General features: G+C 36.8%; 1 protein-coding gene across 1 annotated transcript in view; it reads left to right on the forward strand.

Moving 5' to 3' along the window:
- UBXN7 (UBX domain protein 7) overlaps positions 1–20300 on the forward strand; it is a 99594-nt gene that overhangs the window by 62742 nt on the left and 16552 nt on the right. The window contains exons 5-8 of the mRNA XM_077117988.1: positions 1132–1244; positions 7947–8093; positions 13344–13434; positions 14084–14211. Of these exons, the coding sequence (XP_076974103.1) occupies positions 1132–1244; positions 7947–8093; positions 13344–13434; positions 14084–14211 (479 nt within the window). The remainder of the gene's footprint in view (positions 1–1131; positions 1245–7946; positions 8094–13343; positions 13435–14083; positions 14212–20300) is intronic.

A 20300-nucleotide genomic window follows, 5' to 3' on the forward strand; every position in this document is an offset into this window, starting at 1 on the left:
ACCCAGGTCTCTATCATGGCAGGCGAGAACTCTATTTTGAATTAGTTTTGAATATTTGATGGAAATGACTTTTGGTCGACTCCCATCTTTAATTAATTTAAATTTCTGCTTTTATTTTTACCTTTGGATACGGAACACCAAGTTTTTTCTTTTTTAAATTTTTAGTGCAATTTTAATATACAATATAATCATCTAAATTGTACAGTCAGTGGTTCACAGTATTACTGTATAGCTGTGCATTCATCATCACATTTGATTTTGAAACATTTTCATTATTCAAAAAAAAATGAAAATAAGAAAAGTAAAAAAAAGAACACTCAAAACACCCCATACCTTCTCCCCCCTATTATTTATTTATTTTTTTGCCTTTTTTTCCCTACTTACTCATCTGTCCATATACTGAATAAAGGGTGTGGAACACCAAGTTTTAAGAATCCCCACTGCCCCTGTAATTTTTTCAGTCAGCATTAGATCTTTGTGTTCATATTTGAAGTCAAGTACATTGTATAATAATTGTTTCTTTTTTTTAATTGACAAATCTTCACACATATCTGTTCCACACATAGTGTGCATTCAGTGGCTCACAATATCATCACATAGTTGTATATTCATCCCCAATGTAATTTTTTAGAATACTTGCATCACTCCAGAAAAAGAAATAAAAAGAAAAAAAGAAGAAACTCATACATACCATATTCCTCACCCCCTCTCTCAGTGACCACTAATATTTTCATCTACCCAATCTATTTTACCCTTTGTCCCACTTTTTATGTATTTATTTTTATCCATTTTTTAAAATCATATGTCCATACCCTGGATAAAAGGAGCATGATACACAAGGTTTTCACATTCACACTCACATTGTAAACGTGATATCTTTATACATCAACTTCAAGAATCAAGGCTACTGGAACAGTTTCAGGTACTTCCCTCCTACCACTCCAATATAACATAAACTAAAAAGGTATATCTATATAATACATAAGAATAACCTCCAGGATTACCTCTCGACTCTGTTTGAAATCTCTCAGCCACTAATTGTTTCTTTTGATACAAGGTTTATCTTACTGTGAGATTCATGACATTTTATTTTTTGTCTAATTGAACCCTTTTCATCCTTCTGTGTTGCAGTTCGGCAAGAACAGGAATTAAGAAATGGAGGAGCAATAGATAAGAAACTAACTACCCTTGCAGATCTATTCCGGCCACCCATTGACTTGATGCATAAAGGCAGCTTTGAAACAGTAGGTTCCTGGAGATTGTAAGCCTTAACTATGAATTCTTTTGCATTGTCAGTGCCATGTTTTTCTTTCGAAGATAAAAAAGTACTATCAGCAGGTTAGGAATTTGTAAATACTAATACATGATGCAAGTATTACTACATGATACACCTAAAGGTCACATTAACTTATATGTCTACCAGCAATATATGAGATTGGTTGTTTGATGAAACCCATTTCTTTGCCTGGTGCAGTGTCATTTTAGAATTTTTGTCAGTTTGATAGTTAAAAAAATCTTAGTTTTTTTTTTAGTTTGTGTATCTTTGATCATTACTGGCAACAGTGTAAGTTCATTGGCCGTTTGTGAATTGTTAATTTGTAGGTATCTTTTGCCCATCTTTTGGGGATCTTGGTGATCTTTAGTTTATTTTTAATTTTTTTATTGTGAGTAATAACATATACAAAAAAGGAATAAATTTCAAAGCACATCACAATATGTTAGTTGTAGAACAGATTTCAGGAGTTGAGTATGGGATACTATTCACAATTTTAGGTTTTTCCTTCTAGCTGCTCCAAGACACTGGGGCTGAAAGAAATATCAGTGTAATGATTCACCAGTCATACTCATTTGTTAAATTGTGTCTTCTCTGTTATAACTCCACCTTCTCCTTTGATCTCTCTCTCAGTCTATAGAGGTATTTGGACTATGCCCATTATAAATTTTTCATGTTGAAAGGCTGTCAATTGTATGGGATAAGGGGATGGAACTAGTTGATATGCTTAGAGAGGTTGGTCCCTCTGTGTTTCAAGACTTATCTGGGCTAGGGACCCATCTGTAGGTTGTGGGGTTCTGGGAAGTAATCATAGCGCATGGAACCTTTGTAGAATCTCAGCTAGAGCTCTAGGTGTTCTTTAGGGTTGACAGGAATGTTTTAGGTTGGGGTTTGGCAAACCATGGTGTTAGTTTGCTAGCTGCTGGAATGCAATATACCAGAAACAGAACGGCTTTTAAAAAGGGGAAGTAAGTTGCTAGTTTACAGTTCTAAGACTGAGAACATGTACAAATTAAAGCAAGTCTGTAGAAAAGTCCATTCCTAAGGCATCCAGGGGAAGATAACCTTGGTTCAAGAAGGACAGTGACGTTCAGAGTTTCTCTCTCAACTGGAAAGGCACATGGAGAACATGGCAGCAACTGCTGGCTTTTTCTCCTGGCTTTTTGTTTCATGAAGTTCCATTGGGGATGTTCTCCAAAGGTCTCTGGCTGTGTGGGCTCTTGTGGTTCTCATGACTCTAAAAAGGAACTCTCTACAAAATGTTTCCTCTTTTAAAGGATTCCAGTAAACTAATCAAGACCCACCTGGAATGGGTGGAGTCACAACTCCATGGGAACTGCCTAATCACAGTTACTGCCCACAGTTGGGTGGCTCACCTCTCCATGGGAACAGTCAGAAAGCTTGCAGCCAGCAGTACTGAATGAGGATTAAAGGACATGGCTTTTCTGGGGTCCACCACAGATTCAAAGCAGCACACATGGTAAATAACATTATCTAGCTGAAGTTTGCGTAAGAGTAGCCTCCAAAATATCCTCTCAGCTGTATTTGAACTCTGTCAGCTATTGACCTGGAGTGCTTTAAAACAGTAGCTGCAGTATTGTTTCTTTAGTTACAGAATACATTCCCTCTGGTTCTTGGTTTTATCTTAGCTATAGCCAAAGAAAATCTCTCCAGAGCAGGTTTTCTTGATTTTCTGTTAGATTATAAACTTAATGAGGGCAGGGGGAATGTGTTCATTTTCATTTTGGTTATCTTTGGGTCAATCTGTAGCATTTTAATAGGAACTCTACTTGTTAAGTGAATGAGTTTAATTAGGATTTGAGGTGTTCCCACAGCTTACATTTATGTGTTGACTGTCATACTTATTGGTCTTTTGATTCAGAATCTCCTTTCCACAGATTTAAACCCTTTAAATTTCAGACAAGTTGTATGTGGTAGGCCAAAGAATAACTGTAAAAGTGATGTATACTAGCTATATATTTAAAACTCAATTATGATTATGTTAAAAAGCACTTGTCCTTTTACATACTCTTAGACTAGTCTAAATGAAATATTTTGGATAAGACACTTCACTGTAAACTTGTTCTTTAGTTAGAATTTCTGCAGCATAAAATCTTAAAAGTGTGTGGCTGCATGTATCAGAATACTCAAATGATGGAGCGTTGACCAAACAAGAGTTTATTTTTCTCATCTGATAAATCTGGCGTTGTGGGAGTAGTTGGTGTACATTCATCACCTCGAAGGTGTCAGGTCAGACGTGTTCGTTTTCTTCATCTTTCCTTCGTGGTTTTAACATAGCAACTACAGTTCCAGGCAATTATGTCTCCCTGACCTTTCTAGTGTCCTGATGATGGATAGAGAATAGCAGCAATATGAAACACAAAAAGGACTTGAGTTTGTTTTGACACTATCCATTTTCATTAGCTTCTGAGTTACTTTAAGGTTGAATGCAATAACTCTACTTGATTTAAGATTGGTGTCACAGTTACTCTGCTGTTTTATTTTGAGGGAAAATTAAATCTCTTTTGATATTGTCCTCTGAAGCATGATTAATTTTGTTGTTATATCACCTTTTTTCCTTTGTACAATTTACTTATTTTCCCACTGAAAATACTAAACTTTACTATCTGTAAATCTTTAAATGATGTAAACAGTCCCAGAAAAAGCAGGTTTTCATTATGGTTAAAGCTATATCCATTAGTTTTATAAAAATTCGGGTAGTAATATGCAAAATAAGTTAGAGAGTTGGATGTTAAAAATTAGAGGAGTACCTGCTGACTGTTTAGTCAGGGCCCATTGGTTTGGTCACCATATTTGATGTAGAGCGGAGCCACAGTTAAAAGATTTAGACACTAGAGTTTTCTTAGTTTACCTAGAAATAATCGCTTTCAAAGGGTCTTTTCATGCTAAACAGATTAGAGACTAAAAATCCACTTGTTTATTCAAAAAATACTTATTGAGTGCTTCATACTGCAAGGCCTTGTTTATATTTGTTGACATAAAGATTTGACTACATATGAGACCAGAAACAAACAATGGCTTAAACAAGGTAGAATTCCAGGCTGTTTAGGGTAGTTCCGGTCTATGAAGTTATTAGTAATAGTTTTTTCTGTCTTGTTCTGCCATCCTAATTCTTATTTGTCCCTTATTCATATGATTCAGAATGGCTTACTACCATGCTTGCTTTTCAGCTAGCATGGAGGAGGAAAGTCACAGCCTACAAGTTTTGCTTATATCCCATTAACCAGAACTTGACAACATGGGTATACCTAGCTTCACGGGGTAGTAGAAAATCCAGATCCTTAGCTAAATATGGGAGGTTCTGTTATTAAGAGGGAGAAGGGGGAAAGGTTCAATTTCTGCCATAGGGATGTAGTAGTCAACAAATTATGCAAAGTCCTTGCCATAATATAATTTATAGTCTAGTGGGAGAAGCAGGCTACAAAAAAAAGCACAACATCATATGTATCTATATGAAATATGTACGCTTAGTGTATATATGTTTGTTTTTATATATGTAATATATATAATAATTTCAGGTAAAAGTAGTTCCTATGAGAAAGAATAAATATGGCAAAAGCAGGAGAGAGAAGGCTTCTTTTTGGTTGTTTGGGCTATTAATGTACATTTGTTCTTTCAGGCAGATTGAAAGCAAGGTTGATTTCATATGTATTTGTTTTTGTGATGAGAGAGGACTATCCTATTAGGACTGTCTCCTCCCCAGGGGAGGTTTCTGAGAGACTGAGGAGTAGAAATCTCAATGAAGTGAAGGATGTGAACCCAGGCAAGTTCCAGGGGAAGAGCAAATAAAACAGTAAATGTAATAGTACTGATGTTGTAAAGAGCTTGGTGTATTACAGCCAAGAAAGCCAGTATAGGTGGAGCTGAGTGAACAGAGCACTTTTAGAAGAAATGATGTGGGCCAGGATACATTTCTTAGATTTTCTTCTTTGCTCGCTAGCCTGTAAACTCTGTGAACACAGGGTCTTTGTCTTATTTACTGTTGTTTATGCATATGCCTAGAACAGTTTCTGGCACTTAAGTGCCCTCCTTTAATCTTTATTAAATGATTAGCGTTGTCTGAAATATCCACAATATTCCTTATTTTCTCACACAAGAAATGTATGTCTATTTTTTTGAAGTTGTCTTTCAATTACTTATACACCTAAATCCTAATTGTTAAAAATATTTTATTAATTTCAAAAGTAATTAATATGAATGCAAGTAAAAATACTTAAGCAAAAAAATGTAAAGAGCTTATTCAACAACAAAATAAATATATAAGATAAAGCTTTTCTAAATAAACTTTATATAGCTTACAATTAATTTTACTCAAATTAGACAAAGAAATTACACAAAAAATAGAAGCTAGTAAAAAAAATTTAAAGCATAGCTCTCCTTCCATAAAAAAAGTGCTGTGCATATTTAAATATTTCCTTCTTGATTTTATTTTATGCATATGTATTAATTGAAATATACTTTTCCTCTGCATCCTTATTTTTCTTGCTTTCCTGTTCTGTATGGGACTGAGAGAGATGTTAGACTTCCACTGACAGATATCTTCCTCATCACAGATAACCCTGTCATATACCTCTCTATTTGGTATTGCCAAACTTGCCTTTGAGTATCCCTTTAATGGTTTTTGAAAGGGCTTGTTCTAGTTTGCTAACTGCCCGAATGCAGTATATCAGAAATGGAATGGCTTTTAAAAAGGGAACACTTATTAAGTTGCAAGTTTATAGTTCTAAGGCAATGAAAATGTCCAACTAAAGCAAGTCTATAAAAATGTCCAAATTAAGGCACCAGCAAGAGGTTACCTTCACTCAAGAAAGGCTGATGGTGTTCATGGTTTCTGTTGCAAATGGAAAGGCACATGGTGAACATGGCAATGTCTGCTAGCTGTCTCTCCAGATGTCTTGTCTCATGAAGCTCTCCTGGAGGCGTTTTCCTTCTTCATTTCCAAAGGTTTCTGACTGGTGGACTCTGTCTTGTGGATCTGTCTTGGCTCTGCTCTCTTGGAATCTCAAGCTTTTTCCAAAATGCTTCCTGTTTTAAAGGATTTCAGTAAACTAATCAAAACCCGTCTGAAATGGGTGAAGTAACATCTCCCTCTAATCCAAGTTTAATACCCACAACTATGCTAGTCACATCTTCCATGGAGATAATCTAGTCAAGTTTCCAACATGCAGCACCGAATAGGGTTTAAAAGAAATGGTTGTTCCCACAAGATTGAATTAGGATTAAAACATGGCTTTTCTGTGGTACATAAATCTTTTCAAACCAGCATACAACCTGATAGACTCCAAGAAGAAAGGTTACTCATTTGTCCCATGGTCCACTCTTTTTTAAATTTTATTGCGAAATCTCCACACACATATAGTCCATACATGGTGTACAATCAGTGGTTCACAATATCATCATATAATTACACATTCATCACCATGATCATTTTTAGAAGATTTGTATCACTCCAGAAAAAGAAATGAAAAACCTCCTTTATGCCCCATACCCTTTCCCCTCCCTCTCATTGACTACTAATATTTCAATCTACCCAATTTATTTTACTCATCCCCCTATTATTTATTTATTTATTTATCCATATTTTTTTACTCATCTGTCCATACCCTGGATAAAAGGAGCATCAGACACAAGGTTTTCACAATCATATAGTCACATTTTAAAAGCTGTATAGTTAACAGTCTTCTGTTATTCTAAGAATATCTAAGAAGATATTCTTAAATTTTTCACTGCCTACAAAATGATTTATGTTCTTTGCTGTTAAGCTGAGTTAAGTCTTAAGAGTTTTCTATGTCAAACTGATTTGTAAAAAAAATACTGTACTAGGTAAAGTTATTTGAAACTATAGCTTTCATCTCATTGTCCCTTTGCAAAGTTATGAGGGAGCATTTCCTCATTTGCTTTTGTTATTCTTTTCCCAATAAGCAATATTTCTTTTATCTTTATGGTGGTGAGAAACTGGGGGCAAAAAGTACACAATCGTGATTGCTCTTGTACTATGAACTGGGGAGTCTTTTGGAGATCATCCTTAGACGTATTTTGATCCCACAATACCGTTTAAAAAAAATCTGTTCCTAGGAAAACAACCATAAGAGAAAAACTCCTCAGCATATTTTGCTAAAATATTTAGGGTGATTCTATAAAATAGTACATACCTTATAATTGAGAAGTAATTTGAAAAATGGGGTCCATTTGTATAGAGGGTCCTGGGTAACCATTACAGATGAATATGATATTTGAAAATTTATATGGAAAATGTTTTGGAAGACAGTAAAACAGACAAAGTAATATTTACACTTTGGCTATACATCTGTTTAAAAAGAGAAGAAGAATGTTTGTTGATAGGTATTGGAAGAGAAGAATTACATGATTTATTGACCTTACACTTGTGCAATCTTTTTTAGGTAAAGACATTAAAAATTCAGTGACTATAACAAATAACAGTGAATAAAAGAGAAAAGAGTTCATTTGAACTTGGGAAATGCTTGAAAATAGTCTAATTATATATGTATGTATAAATTGAATGTAAGTCATATATAAATACTTGAGAAAAAGTTAGTTTGTATGAATAGAGGACAACTTCTGAATTCTGAAACATATCAGTCACCAAGTAGAAATTGTTTCTAACAAATGTTATGAAATGTAACTCTTACAGGCCAAAGAGTGTGGCCAGATGCAGAATAAGTGGCTGATGATAAACATTCAAAATGTGCAAGACTTTGCATGTCAGTGCCTCAACCGTGATGTATGGAGCAATGAAGCTGTGAAGAATATTATCCGGGAACATTTCATTTTTTGGCAGGTGGGAAAGAGTTAACCACAATTTTTGTAGTATTTTACTCTTTGAGTATGGGAGATTGGGGAGGAGTCAGGTTGGAAAATGGAAAAAAAAACCTTTAAATTATGATGTGAAAAACACCCATAATGGCTGAAATAGGGCAGTGAGAAAGCATTTCCAAGGGAAAAAAAGAACGAAGCCATATAAGATTCATGTCCAGAAGAGTTTGAACATCTTAATAGAGTCTAGCACTGTACTGTTCAAATAGAAATATAATGTGTAGTTTTAAGTTTTCTTGTAAATTTAGTAGGGAGTGATGGTAAAAAGTGAAAAGACAGGTAAAATGAGTTTTTAGTAGTATATTTAAAATCAGTATTTATTCATGTGTTTTATTTATATAAAATATTTCCTAGATATCATTTCATGATGTAATTAATATAAAAATATTAGAGATTCCCCCCCCCCTTTTGGTATTGTCTTTAAAATTTTATACTTGCAGCCCATTTCAGTTCAGACTAGCCAAATATCAAGTGTTTAAATAGCCACAGATGGCTATGGCTACTAGATTGGACCGTGCAGGTGTAGAAGATGATCTTGGAGTGATGGAAAAAATATTTGGCTGATACTTATATTCTGGTTTGAGTTTTGATACTGTTTATATTTCCTTGGGCATGTAACTTAATCTTGCTGACTCCAGTTTCTTTTTATATAAATTATCAAACTAAGATTAGATGATCTTGTTCCAGTTTGCTTTATTAAAAGCAGTGATAGGATGCTCGCCTTCCATGTAGGAGACTCAGGTTCAATTCCCAGTCCATACACCACCCCCCTCCCCCCCAAAAAAAGTAGAAAGCAGGAACCTCTAAATGAGCTTAATTTTTTTTCTCACTGCAAGATATGCTATTAATTTGCCTGGTCATGATTTATAGGCCCCCAAATTTAATATGTTCTTTTTCTGAATGGTTAAATTCCTTTGATTTTATTCAACACATGCCAATTGAGCATCTTTTCTATGCCTAGCGCTCTAGTAGACACTTGCGCTTATGGTCTTAATGTTTTATAATTTATTAAGATGTATATGGTTGAGAGTCAGAAATGATTTCTTGAGATGAGTCAAAGATTATTTCATTGGGGAGCTAATATTTGAGCTGGGTTTCAAAGGTGAATGGAAGTTTACCAAGTGGATAAAAAAATAATGAGTATTCATGGCAAAGAATCAAGTATTTAAGGTTAGAGGCTCAAAATGAAATAGTCTTCAGGGCTGTAGAAGTGGTTAAATAGTATCAGACTGTTGTAAGAGAGGAGGACCTGATCATTAAGAACCTCGTGTGTTAACATTGGGTGGCTAGGGAAGTATTTTAGATAGGAGAATGATCAAATTTCGTTCGTGTTGAGAATTGGATTGTGGGTAGGTGAGATTGGTTAGAGAAATATTTAAGAGAACGAATTCATAGGAGTAACCAATTTACATACTATGTGGAGAAGGAAAGGGTAAACGTGATGTTACCTCTAAAACCAGAGAATACAGGAGAAAGAGCGTGTTTGGGGAACAAGGCGATGAACCTGGAAGTTATTCTGGACATCTCTATGGAGATACTGCTCTGAACTTTACAGAGCTGTGTGCTGTAAATAGGTAATTGGGAATTACCTATTTTGGGAATTTGGGATATAAATTGGGAATTTGGTCTACACCTGCAGTTTTAAAGATTGAGGAAGAAGGGAGAGCTGAAAACACTATCCAGGAGTCCACCAGCATTTAAGGGATAATCAGGAAGGAAAATATATAAAGAACTTTGAGAAAAGGGGGTTGGAATTGTAGAGGGAAAACCAGGAGGGCATGGAATCTTTGAAGCCTGGGCTGTTTCCAGAAAAAGGAGAAATAATTGATAGTGTCAGCTCCTTCAGAGAAGTCAAGAAAAATGGAAGATTTAAAAAATACCTGTGGACTTCCGGAGAAGATGGCGGCTTAGTAAGACATGCGGGTCTTAGTTCTTCCTCCAGAACAGCAACTAAAGAAACAGAAACAATACGAAACAGCTCCCGGAGCCACGACAGAGACCAAAAAGACAGCGTACCCCATTCTGGAACTGCGGGAGTCCTGCGTATCGGGTCTCCCGCCTGGGGTCTTCTTTCCAGCGGTGTGGGGGGGGGAAACGTGCCGGTTTCCCCGGGGGCTCGGAGGTGTGGAGGGCGCACGAGACAAAAGACGACTCGTGGGTACTGGCGGAGCTGGCAAGGCGTGCGCACCAGAACGTTTATTACAGGAAGTGTAAAGGCTTATATACAGAAGTTTAGGAGGGCGGAGTTAGGGAGAAGGGGCAGGGATAATCTGCTGCGGTGAGATACCCGAGGGGCGCGTGCTTTCCCAGGCCGGGGCAGCTGGCGACCGGAGTCCCTTCCACACACGTGGCTTCCCGGTCCGACTGGGAACGTTGGATAACGGGGCCCTCCTGCCACGCTTGGCGTCTCGGGCCAGCTGGGCAATTTGGACCGGCACTCCCCCAAGCCGCGGTGGCCGGCGACCCCCCAATCCATGCGTGGTTTCCCGGGCCGACTGCGAGATTCGGATTGGCAAGTTAAAGGAGCCACAGCATCTTTTACTGGTGGGACCCGCAGACAGACGAGCGCCACGAGCGCCACCTACTGGGCAGGAAAAGAAAAACAGAGCCCAGAGATTTCACAGAAAAACCTTTCAACCAGCCAGGTCCCACACTCAGGGAAATCTGATCAAATGCCCAGACACCAGCAGAAAATAACGGATCACGCTCGGAAAATTGAAGATATGGCCCAGTCAAAGGAACAAACCAATAGTTCAAATGAGATACAGGAGCTGAGACAACTAATGCTGAATATACGAACAGAAATGGAAAACCTCTTCAAAAACCAAATCAATAAATTGAGGGAGGACATGAAGAAGACATGGGCTGAACAAAAAGAAGAAATAGAAAATCTGAAAAAACAAATCACAGAACTTATGGGAGTGAAGGACAAAGTAGAAAAGATGGAAAAAACAATGGATACCTACAATGGTAGATTTAAAGAGACAGAAGCTACAATTAGTGAACTGGAGGATGGAACATCTGAATTCCAAAAAGAAACAGAAACTATAGGGAAAAGAATGGAAAAACTTGAGCAGGGGATCAGGGAACTGAATGACAATATGAAGCGCACAAATATACGTGTTGTGGGTGTCCCAGAAGGAGAAGAGAAGGGAAAAGGAGAAGAAAAACTAATGGAAGAAATTATCACTGAAAATTTCCCAACTCTTATGAAAGACCTAAATTTACAGATCCAAGAAGTGCAGCGCACCCCAAAGAGAATAGACCCAAATAGGCATTCTCCAAGACACTTACTAGTTAGAATGTCAGAGGTCAAAGAGAAAGAGAGGATCTTGAAAGCAGCAAGAGAAAAAACCAATCTGTCACATACAAGGGAAACCCAATAAGACTATGTGTAGATTTCTCAGCAGAAACCATGGAAGCTAGAAGACAGTGGGATGATATATTTAAATTACTAAAAGAGAAAAACTGCCAACCAAGACTTCTATATCCAGCAAAATTGTCCTTCAAAAATGAAGGAGAAATTAAAACATTTATAGACAAAAAGTCACTGAGAGAATTTGTGACCAAGAGACCAGCTCTGCAAGAAATACTAAAGGGAGCACTAGAGTCAGATATGAAAAGACAGAAGAGAGAGGTATGGAGTAAAGTGTAGAAAGAAGGAAAATCAAATATGATATATATAATACAAAAGCCAAAATGGTAGAGGAAAATATTATCCAACCAGTAATAACACTGAAAGTTAATGGACTGAATTTCCCAATCAAAAGACATAGACTGGCAGAATGGATTACAACCCAGCAATACCACTGCTAGGTTTCTACTCAAAGGACTTAGGGGCAAGGACACAGACGGACATTTGCACACCAGTGTTTATAGCAGCATTATTTACAATTGCAAAGAGATGGAAACAGCCAAAATGTCCATCAACAGACGAGTGGCTAAACAAACTGTGGCGTATACCTACGATGGAATATTATGCAGCTTTAAGACAGACTAAACTTATGAAGCATGTAATAACATGGATGGACCTAGAGAACATTATGCTGAGTGAGTCTAGCCAAAAACTAAAGGACAAATACTGTATGGTCCCACTGATGTGAACCAACATTCGAGAATCAACTTGGAATATATCATTGGTAACAGAGACCAGCAGGAGTTAGAAACAGGGTAAGATAATGGGTAATTGGAGCTGAGGGGATACAGACTGTGCAACAGGACTAGATACAAAAACTCAAAAATGGAAAGCACAATAATACCTAATTGTAATGTAACTATGTTAAAACACTGAATGAAGCTGCACCTGAACTATAGTTTTTTGTTTGTTTGTTTGTTTGTATCTTTTGTTGTTGTTTTTTCTTTTTCCTTTTTTATATATATATATTTATTATTATTATTATTATTTTAATTCTCTTCTCTATATTAACATTCTATATCTTTTTCTGTTGTTTTGCTAGTTCTTTTCCTAAATCGATGCAAATGTACTAAGAAATGATGATCATACATCTATGTGATGATACTAAGAATTACTGAGTGCATATGTAGAATGGAATGATTTCTAAATGTTGTGTTAATTTCTTTTCTTTTTTTTGATTAATAAAAAAAAATACCTGTGGAATTATTGGTTAGTTCATGATTTTGTGAGAGCAGTTTTGCTGGAATGATAGGGACAGGACAAGATTAGAGTGGATTGAAGAGGTTGGAGTAGATTATTGAAGAGGAAACATAGACATGGAGACATGAAATACAGTCAACTCTTTCAGGAGCTAGGTTGAAATAGAAGAGGAAGAGTTAAAGAAGTCAATGGAGGGGAACTCTTTTTAAAGAAGGGAATTATTTGAACATTTTTGTAGTCTAAGGTGGGAGTGAGGTGGCTAGTAGAGAAAGAGAATAGATGAGCTGTTAGATATGCCTTGAAAGAAATAGGAATAGATAGAATGAAGAGCATTGCATGAAAAGATACACTTGAATCGGAAGTACAACACCTCTTCTGAACTGGTAAGGGGAAGGAATACATTATTTATGGTAAATTTTCAGCAGGGTGGAGGGTAGGAAGTTGAAGGAGTTCCTACCACATAACCTTCATTTTTTCTTTAATGTAGGCGTAAGACCTTAAAAATATACCGAAGGTATATGTGGTGAATTAATTGCTGTTGGTGTATGACAAGTATATAGTTGGCTGACTTTTTTTTTTTTAATATCAATGATTTAACAGGTGTATCATGACAGTGAGGAAGGTCAGAGATACATACAGTTTTATAAGCTAGGAGATTTCCCCTATGTTTCTATCTTGGACCCACGAACAGGTAAGATTTATATCAGCATATGGGTTAAGCTTTTAACTATGGATTTATCTTTCACTTACTTAAATAATCTTTAATATTTGGCTGGATTTGATTTCAGAATTGTTTATAATAATTTAGGTGAAGAGTTCTTGTTTATGTACTTTATTTAAAAATCTTTTGAAATGTGCATTTGGGGATTTTGTTTCTGGCCACTTTGGAAGATTGTTGCATTTTATATTTGTGTATTTATTTCATTTCAAAGAATAACTGGTATATTTATCTTGTATTTTATAAGGATTCCCTTAGGTTTTTTAACATTAAAATATTTAGATGTTCATATACTGGTTGAATTCCCACTAGAGAAGCAGAGAGTAGAGGCAGTTGATTGAATTTTATATGGATATTGCTTTGTCTGAATCTGTTTTCACTAAATGGCAATAAGTGATATCAGCATATGAGGTAGTTGCCCTAAAATGATGGCTAGAAATCTCTTAGGTGGGTTATAATGGTTGTATCCTTTAACTTATGACGTCATTATTTAATTTAAGCTAGTGAGGGATGAAGATATGTGTTCACAGTAAATTGTAATTATGCAACTGCCAAAAGAAATCCTTGATATTGTCCAGAAAGAGTATTGTTTTTTTTTTTAATACTCTGTTTTTATCTTTAGGTCAGAAGCTAGTAGAGTGGCACCAGTTAGATGTATCTTCTTTCTTGGACCAAGTGACAGGATTCCTGGGTGAACATGGGCAACTGGATGGACTTTCTAGCAGTCCCCCCAAAAAATGTGCCCGCTCAGTAAGTATACTAGGAAAAGTTGATGGACAATTGTGTAAAATGTTTGCGGTTAAGATGGTAATGATAATAATGTAAGTAGTGGACAGTTATCATTTGTGGCTATGCGATATCTTAGACAATCCTCCCTATATTTTGATAATTTCCTACATAATGGACCCATCTTCCCAACGATATCATAAGGCTCATCCTCCCAGACTTCCTTGCTGCTAAGGGATAGGCATGTGACCTAAAACAGATCTAGAAGCAGTGTGAATATGTAGCAGTAAGCTAGAAGCAAGCCTGGTGGAGGAGGAATCTACTTTTTCAGAGGCAGCATTGGCAGAGCTTCTGGTATCCAGTTCCACGCAACAGTAGAAATTGTAGTTTGCTAGAACAACCCTCATGGTATAGTTGGGCATTATTATTCCTTAAATAACTTTAGGTCCTGGCCACTAGCTCTCCCAGAGATTATTTGATCTGCTTAATTTCTGTTAATTGCTGTTACTTAACAGCAATTCGATGTTAAGCTTACTATAGTAAAAAGAGCTATTTAAATTTGATGGCAATGAGGATAAAATTAGTTTTAGAGGCTGTGACTTTGGCTCCTTAAGTAATTAGCTGTAATCATCTGGATTAAAGGACCTAATTTTAATTTAAGGAAAGGCTTTGGGTATTTTCCAAGGAGTGGTATAGAATTATTTTTTTTTCAGTCAAAACACAGGGACCCCACAATAGGAATGAAGGCCTTTAATCCTGTATAGCTTAATGTAATGCCTGGATACATCCTAGAATATATTATGCAGATAATCAAAAAGTATTCGCAAAGTCCCTTGAGGGTGGGTGAAAAAATACAGAACTATTAAACTTTATCACAGGGGAAACCCCTGATACTGTGTCAAACGTCAGGGACACCCAAATTAGTAGACCAAGCCCTTCATCTTGGGGCTTACTCTTGTGAAGCTTACGTATGTAGCAGAGAAGCTTAGCCTACCTGTAGGTATGCCTGAGAGTCACCTCTGGAGGGACCTCTTCTGTTGCTCAGATGTGGCCTCACTCTCTCTAAGCCGAATTCAGCAAGTGTAATCATTGCCCTCCCCCTTACTTAGAACATGACATCCAGAGGTGAAAGTCTCCCTGGTGATATGGGAAGTCACTCCCCAGGATGAGTGTGGCCCTGGCACCATGGGATCAACAATTCCATCCTGACCAAAAGGGGGAAAAGAAGTGTAACTAATGAAGTATCAGTGGCTGAGAGAGTTCAAATAGAGTCAAGAGGCTACTCTGGAGGTCTCTTACACAAGCTTCAGTTAGACATTGCTACCAATCAAAACTTGCCAAACCCCCACCAAAACCATTCATGCCAATCCTAAAGAACACCTAGGGTATTATATAAGATTATACAAAACTTCCATGCACTAGGGTAACTTTACAAAAACCTACAACCTCCAAATGGGTCCCTGTACCAGGCAAGTCCTGAAACCTAGAGGGCCCAACCTCTCCAGTGCATCAGCTAGTTCCATTTCCCTACCCATATATTGACAGCCCCTTCCAACATGAAAAACTTTAGAATGGCCATAACCCAAATACCCCTAAAGAGTGGGATAGAAAGATCAAAGGTAATGGTGGAATTATACAGAGAAGATAGGGTTTAGCAAATGAGTATGATTGCTGAATCATTAAATTGATATTCCTTTTAGTCTCAAGTATCTTAGAACAGCTAGAAGTAAAAACCTAAAATTGTGGGATTATAACCCATACCAAATTCTGAAATCTGTTCCACAAGTAATTGTTGTGCTATGTTTTGAAATTTATTGCTTTTTATGTATATGTTATTTTTCACAAAAAAGGAAAAAAAGTCGGTCGTGGTGATTAAAAAAATATTTATTCCTTCTAGCCTCCGATGTTCTGGAGCAGTTAGAAGGAAAAATCTGAGATGATGGTATGGGAGCCCATGACGTCTGGGATCTGTCCTGTAACTACTTGTTGAAGAGTGCTTTGAAAACTATTGGTTTTTTTTCTTTCTTTGCTTTGTGTATGTGTTATATTATGCAATTTAAAAAGTAGAAAAAACAACTGAGTTTTTACAATAGGCTTAAGGGATTTTCTTATCTTTTGTAGTTGTAGGTTGACAGTATTGTCCGAAACTAAGTACAGAGCCTGAGCATGTGAGTTGTTGAATTACTATATAAATCGAGTTTATAGCCTCACCAGGTCTCTTATAGGTAAGGTACTTAATGGGAAAGAGTGGACAATATAAGTGGAATAAATATATAGGAGTGATTTTGGTGTCTGTTACCTCAGCCCCCGTTTAAAATTTTGTTCAATTGCGTGCCATAGAAACACCAACAAATAATGGCTTAGACAAAGAAGGGGTGTCAAGAGTTGAGGAGAGCTGAGAGCTGAGCTTCCAGATGTCAAAGTAGTCATAAAGACAGTGAGCCTTTAATCATTCACTTAAAACAGTAGTATAAGCAAGAGTCTAAATAGGAGAAAATGCCAGCTCCCCCAATGTTCCATCTTGCTGCTGTGAAATAGTACCAGGTGGAAGTGCAGACCATGGAGATCATCTTAGTGCCAAGGGAACCTTGAAGAAAAGGTTTTCCTGCCATTTTAGTGACCTGAAGGCCCAATGGAGGAGGAAGAACACTCTCTACCCCTTCTTTAAGGACGTCTCCAAATGCTACCTGCGCTAGGATTGCAGCTATACTTAAGAGTCTGGTTGATCAGAAGGACCTGAGTCCTGCATCTCCCTTGTAGAGACTGCAGTGCACTAACTGTGCATCAATTCTGGTGTGAGGGCAGCTTTCCCCCACAAGACCTGTCAGGTGTGACCTTTGTAATTGCCTGTAATTGGGACAGAAAGATCACACACAGGATTTTATTTAGGAGCCAGACTCCAAGAAGTTTGGGGCAGGCAGTCCTCAAGTCCAGAGGCAGGCAGTCTGGGGCCATCAGGGAGCCAGGTTCTTATCCTTTTTTCCCCTCTATCCTTAATATAGGCTTTTGTCCTCATGGTCACAGTGAGATGATGCATGCCAGGAATCCTACCTGAATTCCAGGCATGGATAAGGAGTAAGGGAGTGGTACTTCTGTTACAAAAGTAAGTATTCCCAGATAGCTATAGATGGAGTTCTGCTTATTTTAACTGGATATGTTCTCTTACATAAACACAATTGAGGTTCTGTTAATAAGGAAGCGAAGGAGAATGGCTGCGAGGTAGGAAACTAACAGTGCCTGTCAGAATGTCATTCTTTAAAATCAACCTACATGGTACACAATATTGTTATCTGCAGTCTACCCAAGCCATTGCATGTCAAATAGGCACATCTGTTTTGCTTTTTTTGTGGTAAATTAGCCTTAAGTTTATTTTATGTAAGTGCTGTCACTTTAGGGCGGACCACAGTGCCTCAGTGGCACAGTTCTCGCCTGCCATTCCAGAGACCTGGGTTCACTTCCCAGTGCCTGCCCTTGTAAAAACAGAACAAAAACAGACAGACAAAAAAAAAAATGCTATCACTTTATTGATATACAATTAATGTACAGTAAACTAAATATAGTTAAAGTTATAATCTGGTAAGTTTTTATATATATACACAGCCATAAAATGATGACAATCAGAATAGTGAAAATAACCATCACCCCCAGATGTTTCCTTATCCTCCTCTATAACCCATCCCTCCTCCACCCCAGTTTTATATAAATGTCATTGTACATTATGTACTCTTTTCTATTTGGCTTCTTTACTTAATGTAATTAATTTGAGACTCATCCATGTTGTTATATGTATCAGTAGTTTGTTCCTTTTTGTTACTGAATTGTTTCACATTGTATAGATATACCACAATTATCCATTTTCCTACTGATGAACATTTGAGTTATTTCTAGTTTGGGGCTATTACAAATAAAGGTGCTGTGAACATTTTTGTACAAGTCTGTGTGTAGGCAGATACTTTAGTTCTCTTGTATAAAAAATTCTTGGGAATGGAATGACTGGGTGGTATGATAGATGATTATTTAGTTTTCTAAGAAATTAATAAATTGTTTTCCAAAGTGGTTGAACCATTTTACAATCCCACCTGCAGTATATGAGAGTTCTGTTTTTTTCACATCCTTCATCAATACTTGGTGTGGTTAGTTTTTCAATTTTAAAGTCTGATAGTTGTGCAGTAGTAACTCATTGTGGTTTTAATGTGCATTTCCAAATGCCTAATGATATTGAACATCTTTTCATGTATGTTTTTGCCAACTGTATATCTTTTGGTTAAATGTGCATTCTGATCTCTGGCCCTTTTTTCTTAAATGCATCTCCCAATATATTTCTTTATCTGTATATCTGCGTACACAGAGGCAGATATGTGATATGTGTATCATAGGGAATCTGGCCCTTTTTTTAACTTTTTTTTATTGTATAGTATAACATATATACAAAGCAAAGAAATAAAAAAGCATAGTTTTCAAAGCACTCTTCAACAAGCAGTTATAGGTCAGATCCCAGAGTTTGTCATGGGCTACCATACAATCCTCTCATATTTTTCCTTCTAACTGTTCCAGAATATAGGAGGCTAGTGGGCTTAAATATTTTTTTATCATCACAATTGACTTTTTTCCTTCTTTTTTTTTGTGAAAAATAGCATATATACAAAAACTATAAATTTCAAAGCACAGAAGCACAATATGTAGAACATATTTCAGAGTTTGACATGGGTTACAATTTCACAATTTTAGGTTTTGCTTCATTTGTTAAATCCTCTATCTTTGTGTACCATCACCTTGGATTTTTCTATCCTTCTCTTTAGATGTGTTTGTGCTATGGCAATTCTAAATTTTTCATATTAGAAAGGTCTGTCAATAATATGGGGTAGAGAGTGATGTTCTGGAGAGGCTGGGCTAGGTTTCAGGACTTATCTGGACCAGGGACCCGTCTGGAGGCTGTAGGTTTGTGGAAAGTTACTCTAGTGCATGGAACCCTTGTGGAATCTTATATATTGTCCTAGGTGTTCTTTAGGATTAGCTGGAATGGTCCTGGTTGGGGGTTGGCAGGTTATGACAGGTAGCAAGGTATAACTGAAGCTTGCATAAGAGCAACCTCCAGAGTAGCCTCTCAGCTCTATTTGAACTCTCTCTGCTACTGATATTTTATTAATTACACTTCTTTCCACCCTTTTAGTCATGATGGAATTGTTGATCCCATGGTACCAGGTCTGGATTCATCCCTGGGAGTCATCTATCAGGTTGCCAGGGAGACTTTCACCCCTGGATGTCACGTCCCGTGTAGGGAGAAGGGCAATGATTTCACTTGCAGAGTTGGACTTAGAGAGACTGGTGGCCCATTTTTTCTAATTGGGTTTTTAATGTGACATTATCTTGAGTTGTAGAAATTCTTTTTATGTTCTACATACGAATACTTTGTTGGATAGGTGGCATGGAGATATTTTCTCCCTGCCTGTTGCTTGCTTATTCATTTTCATAATAGTGTCTTTGGAGGAGCAAATTTGAAATTTTGATGTAATCTAATTTATCATATTTTTCTTTTATACTTTATGCTTCTGAATGTCCTATTTAAGAAATCTTTGCTTAACCCCAAATTTTATCCTATGTTTTGCATAATATGTCTTACAAATTTGTCTGTGATTCATTTTAAATTAATTTTATATATGGTATTAGGGTAGGATCAGGGTAGTTTTGAAGGAAGAGGTGGTGCGTATAGTTATCCACTTGTTTCAGCACCATTTGTTGAAAAGATTGTCCTTTCCCACATTGATTTGCCTTTGTACTTTATCAAAAATAAACTGATAATTTATGTGTGAGTGTGTTTATGGACTCTTCTGGTCCAATGATTATGCCTTTTTTTCTAATAACGTCTCACTGTCTTGATCGTGGAAGCTTTATGAGTCTTGAAATCACATGGTGTAAGTTCTCCAATTTTGTTCCTTTTTATTAAAGTTGTTTTGGTAATTTGAGGTCCTTTGCATTTCCATGTAAATTTTAGAATCAACTTCTTACTTTCTGCAAAAAAGCCCTTGGGATTTTATTGGGGTTACATGGACTCTGTGGATCAGTTGGGGAGAATTGACATCTTAACAATATTGGGTCACTGATTAATGAACATT

This window comes from Tamandua tetradactyla, chromosome 10 (genome assembly GCF_023851605.1).
Source record: "Tamandua tetradactyla isolate mTamTet1 chromosome 10, mTamTet1.pri, whole genome shotgun sequence".
Lineage (NCBI taxonomy): Eukaryota > Metazoa > Chordata > Mammalia > Pilosa > Myrmecophagidae > Tamandua > Tamandua tetradactyla.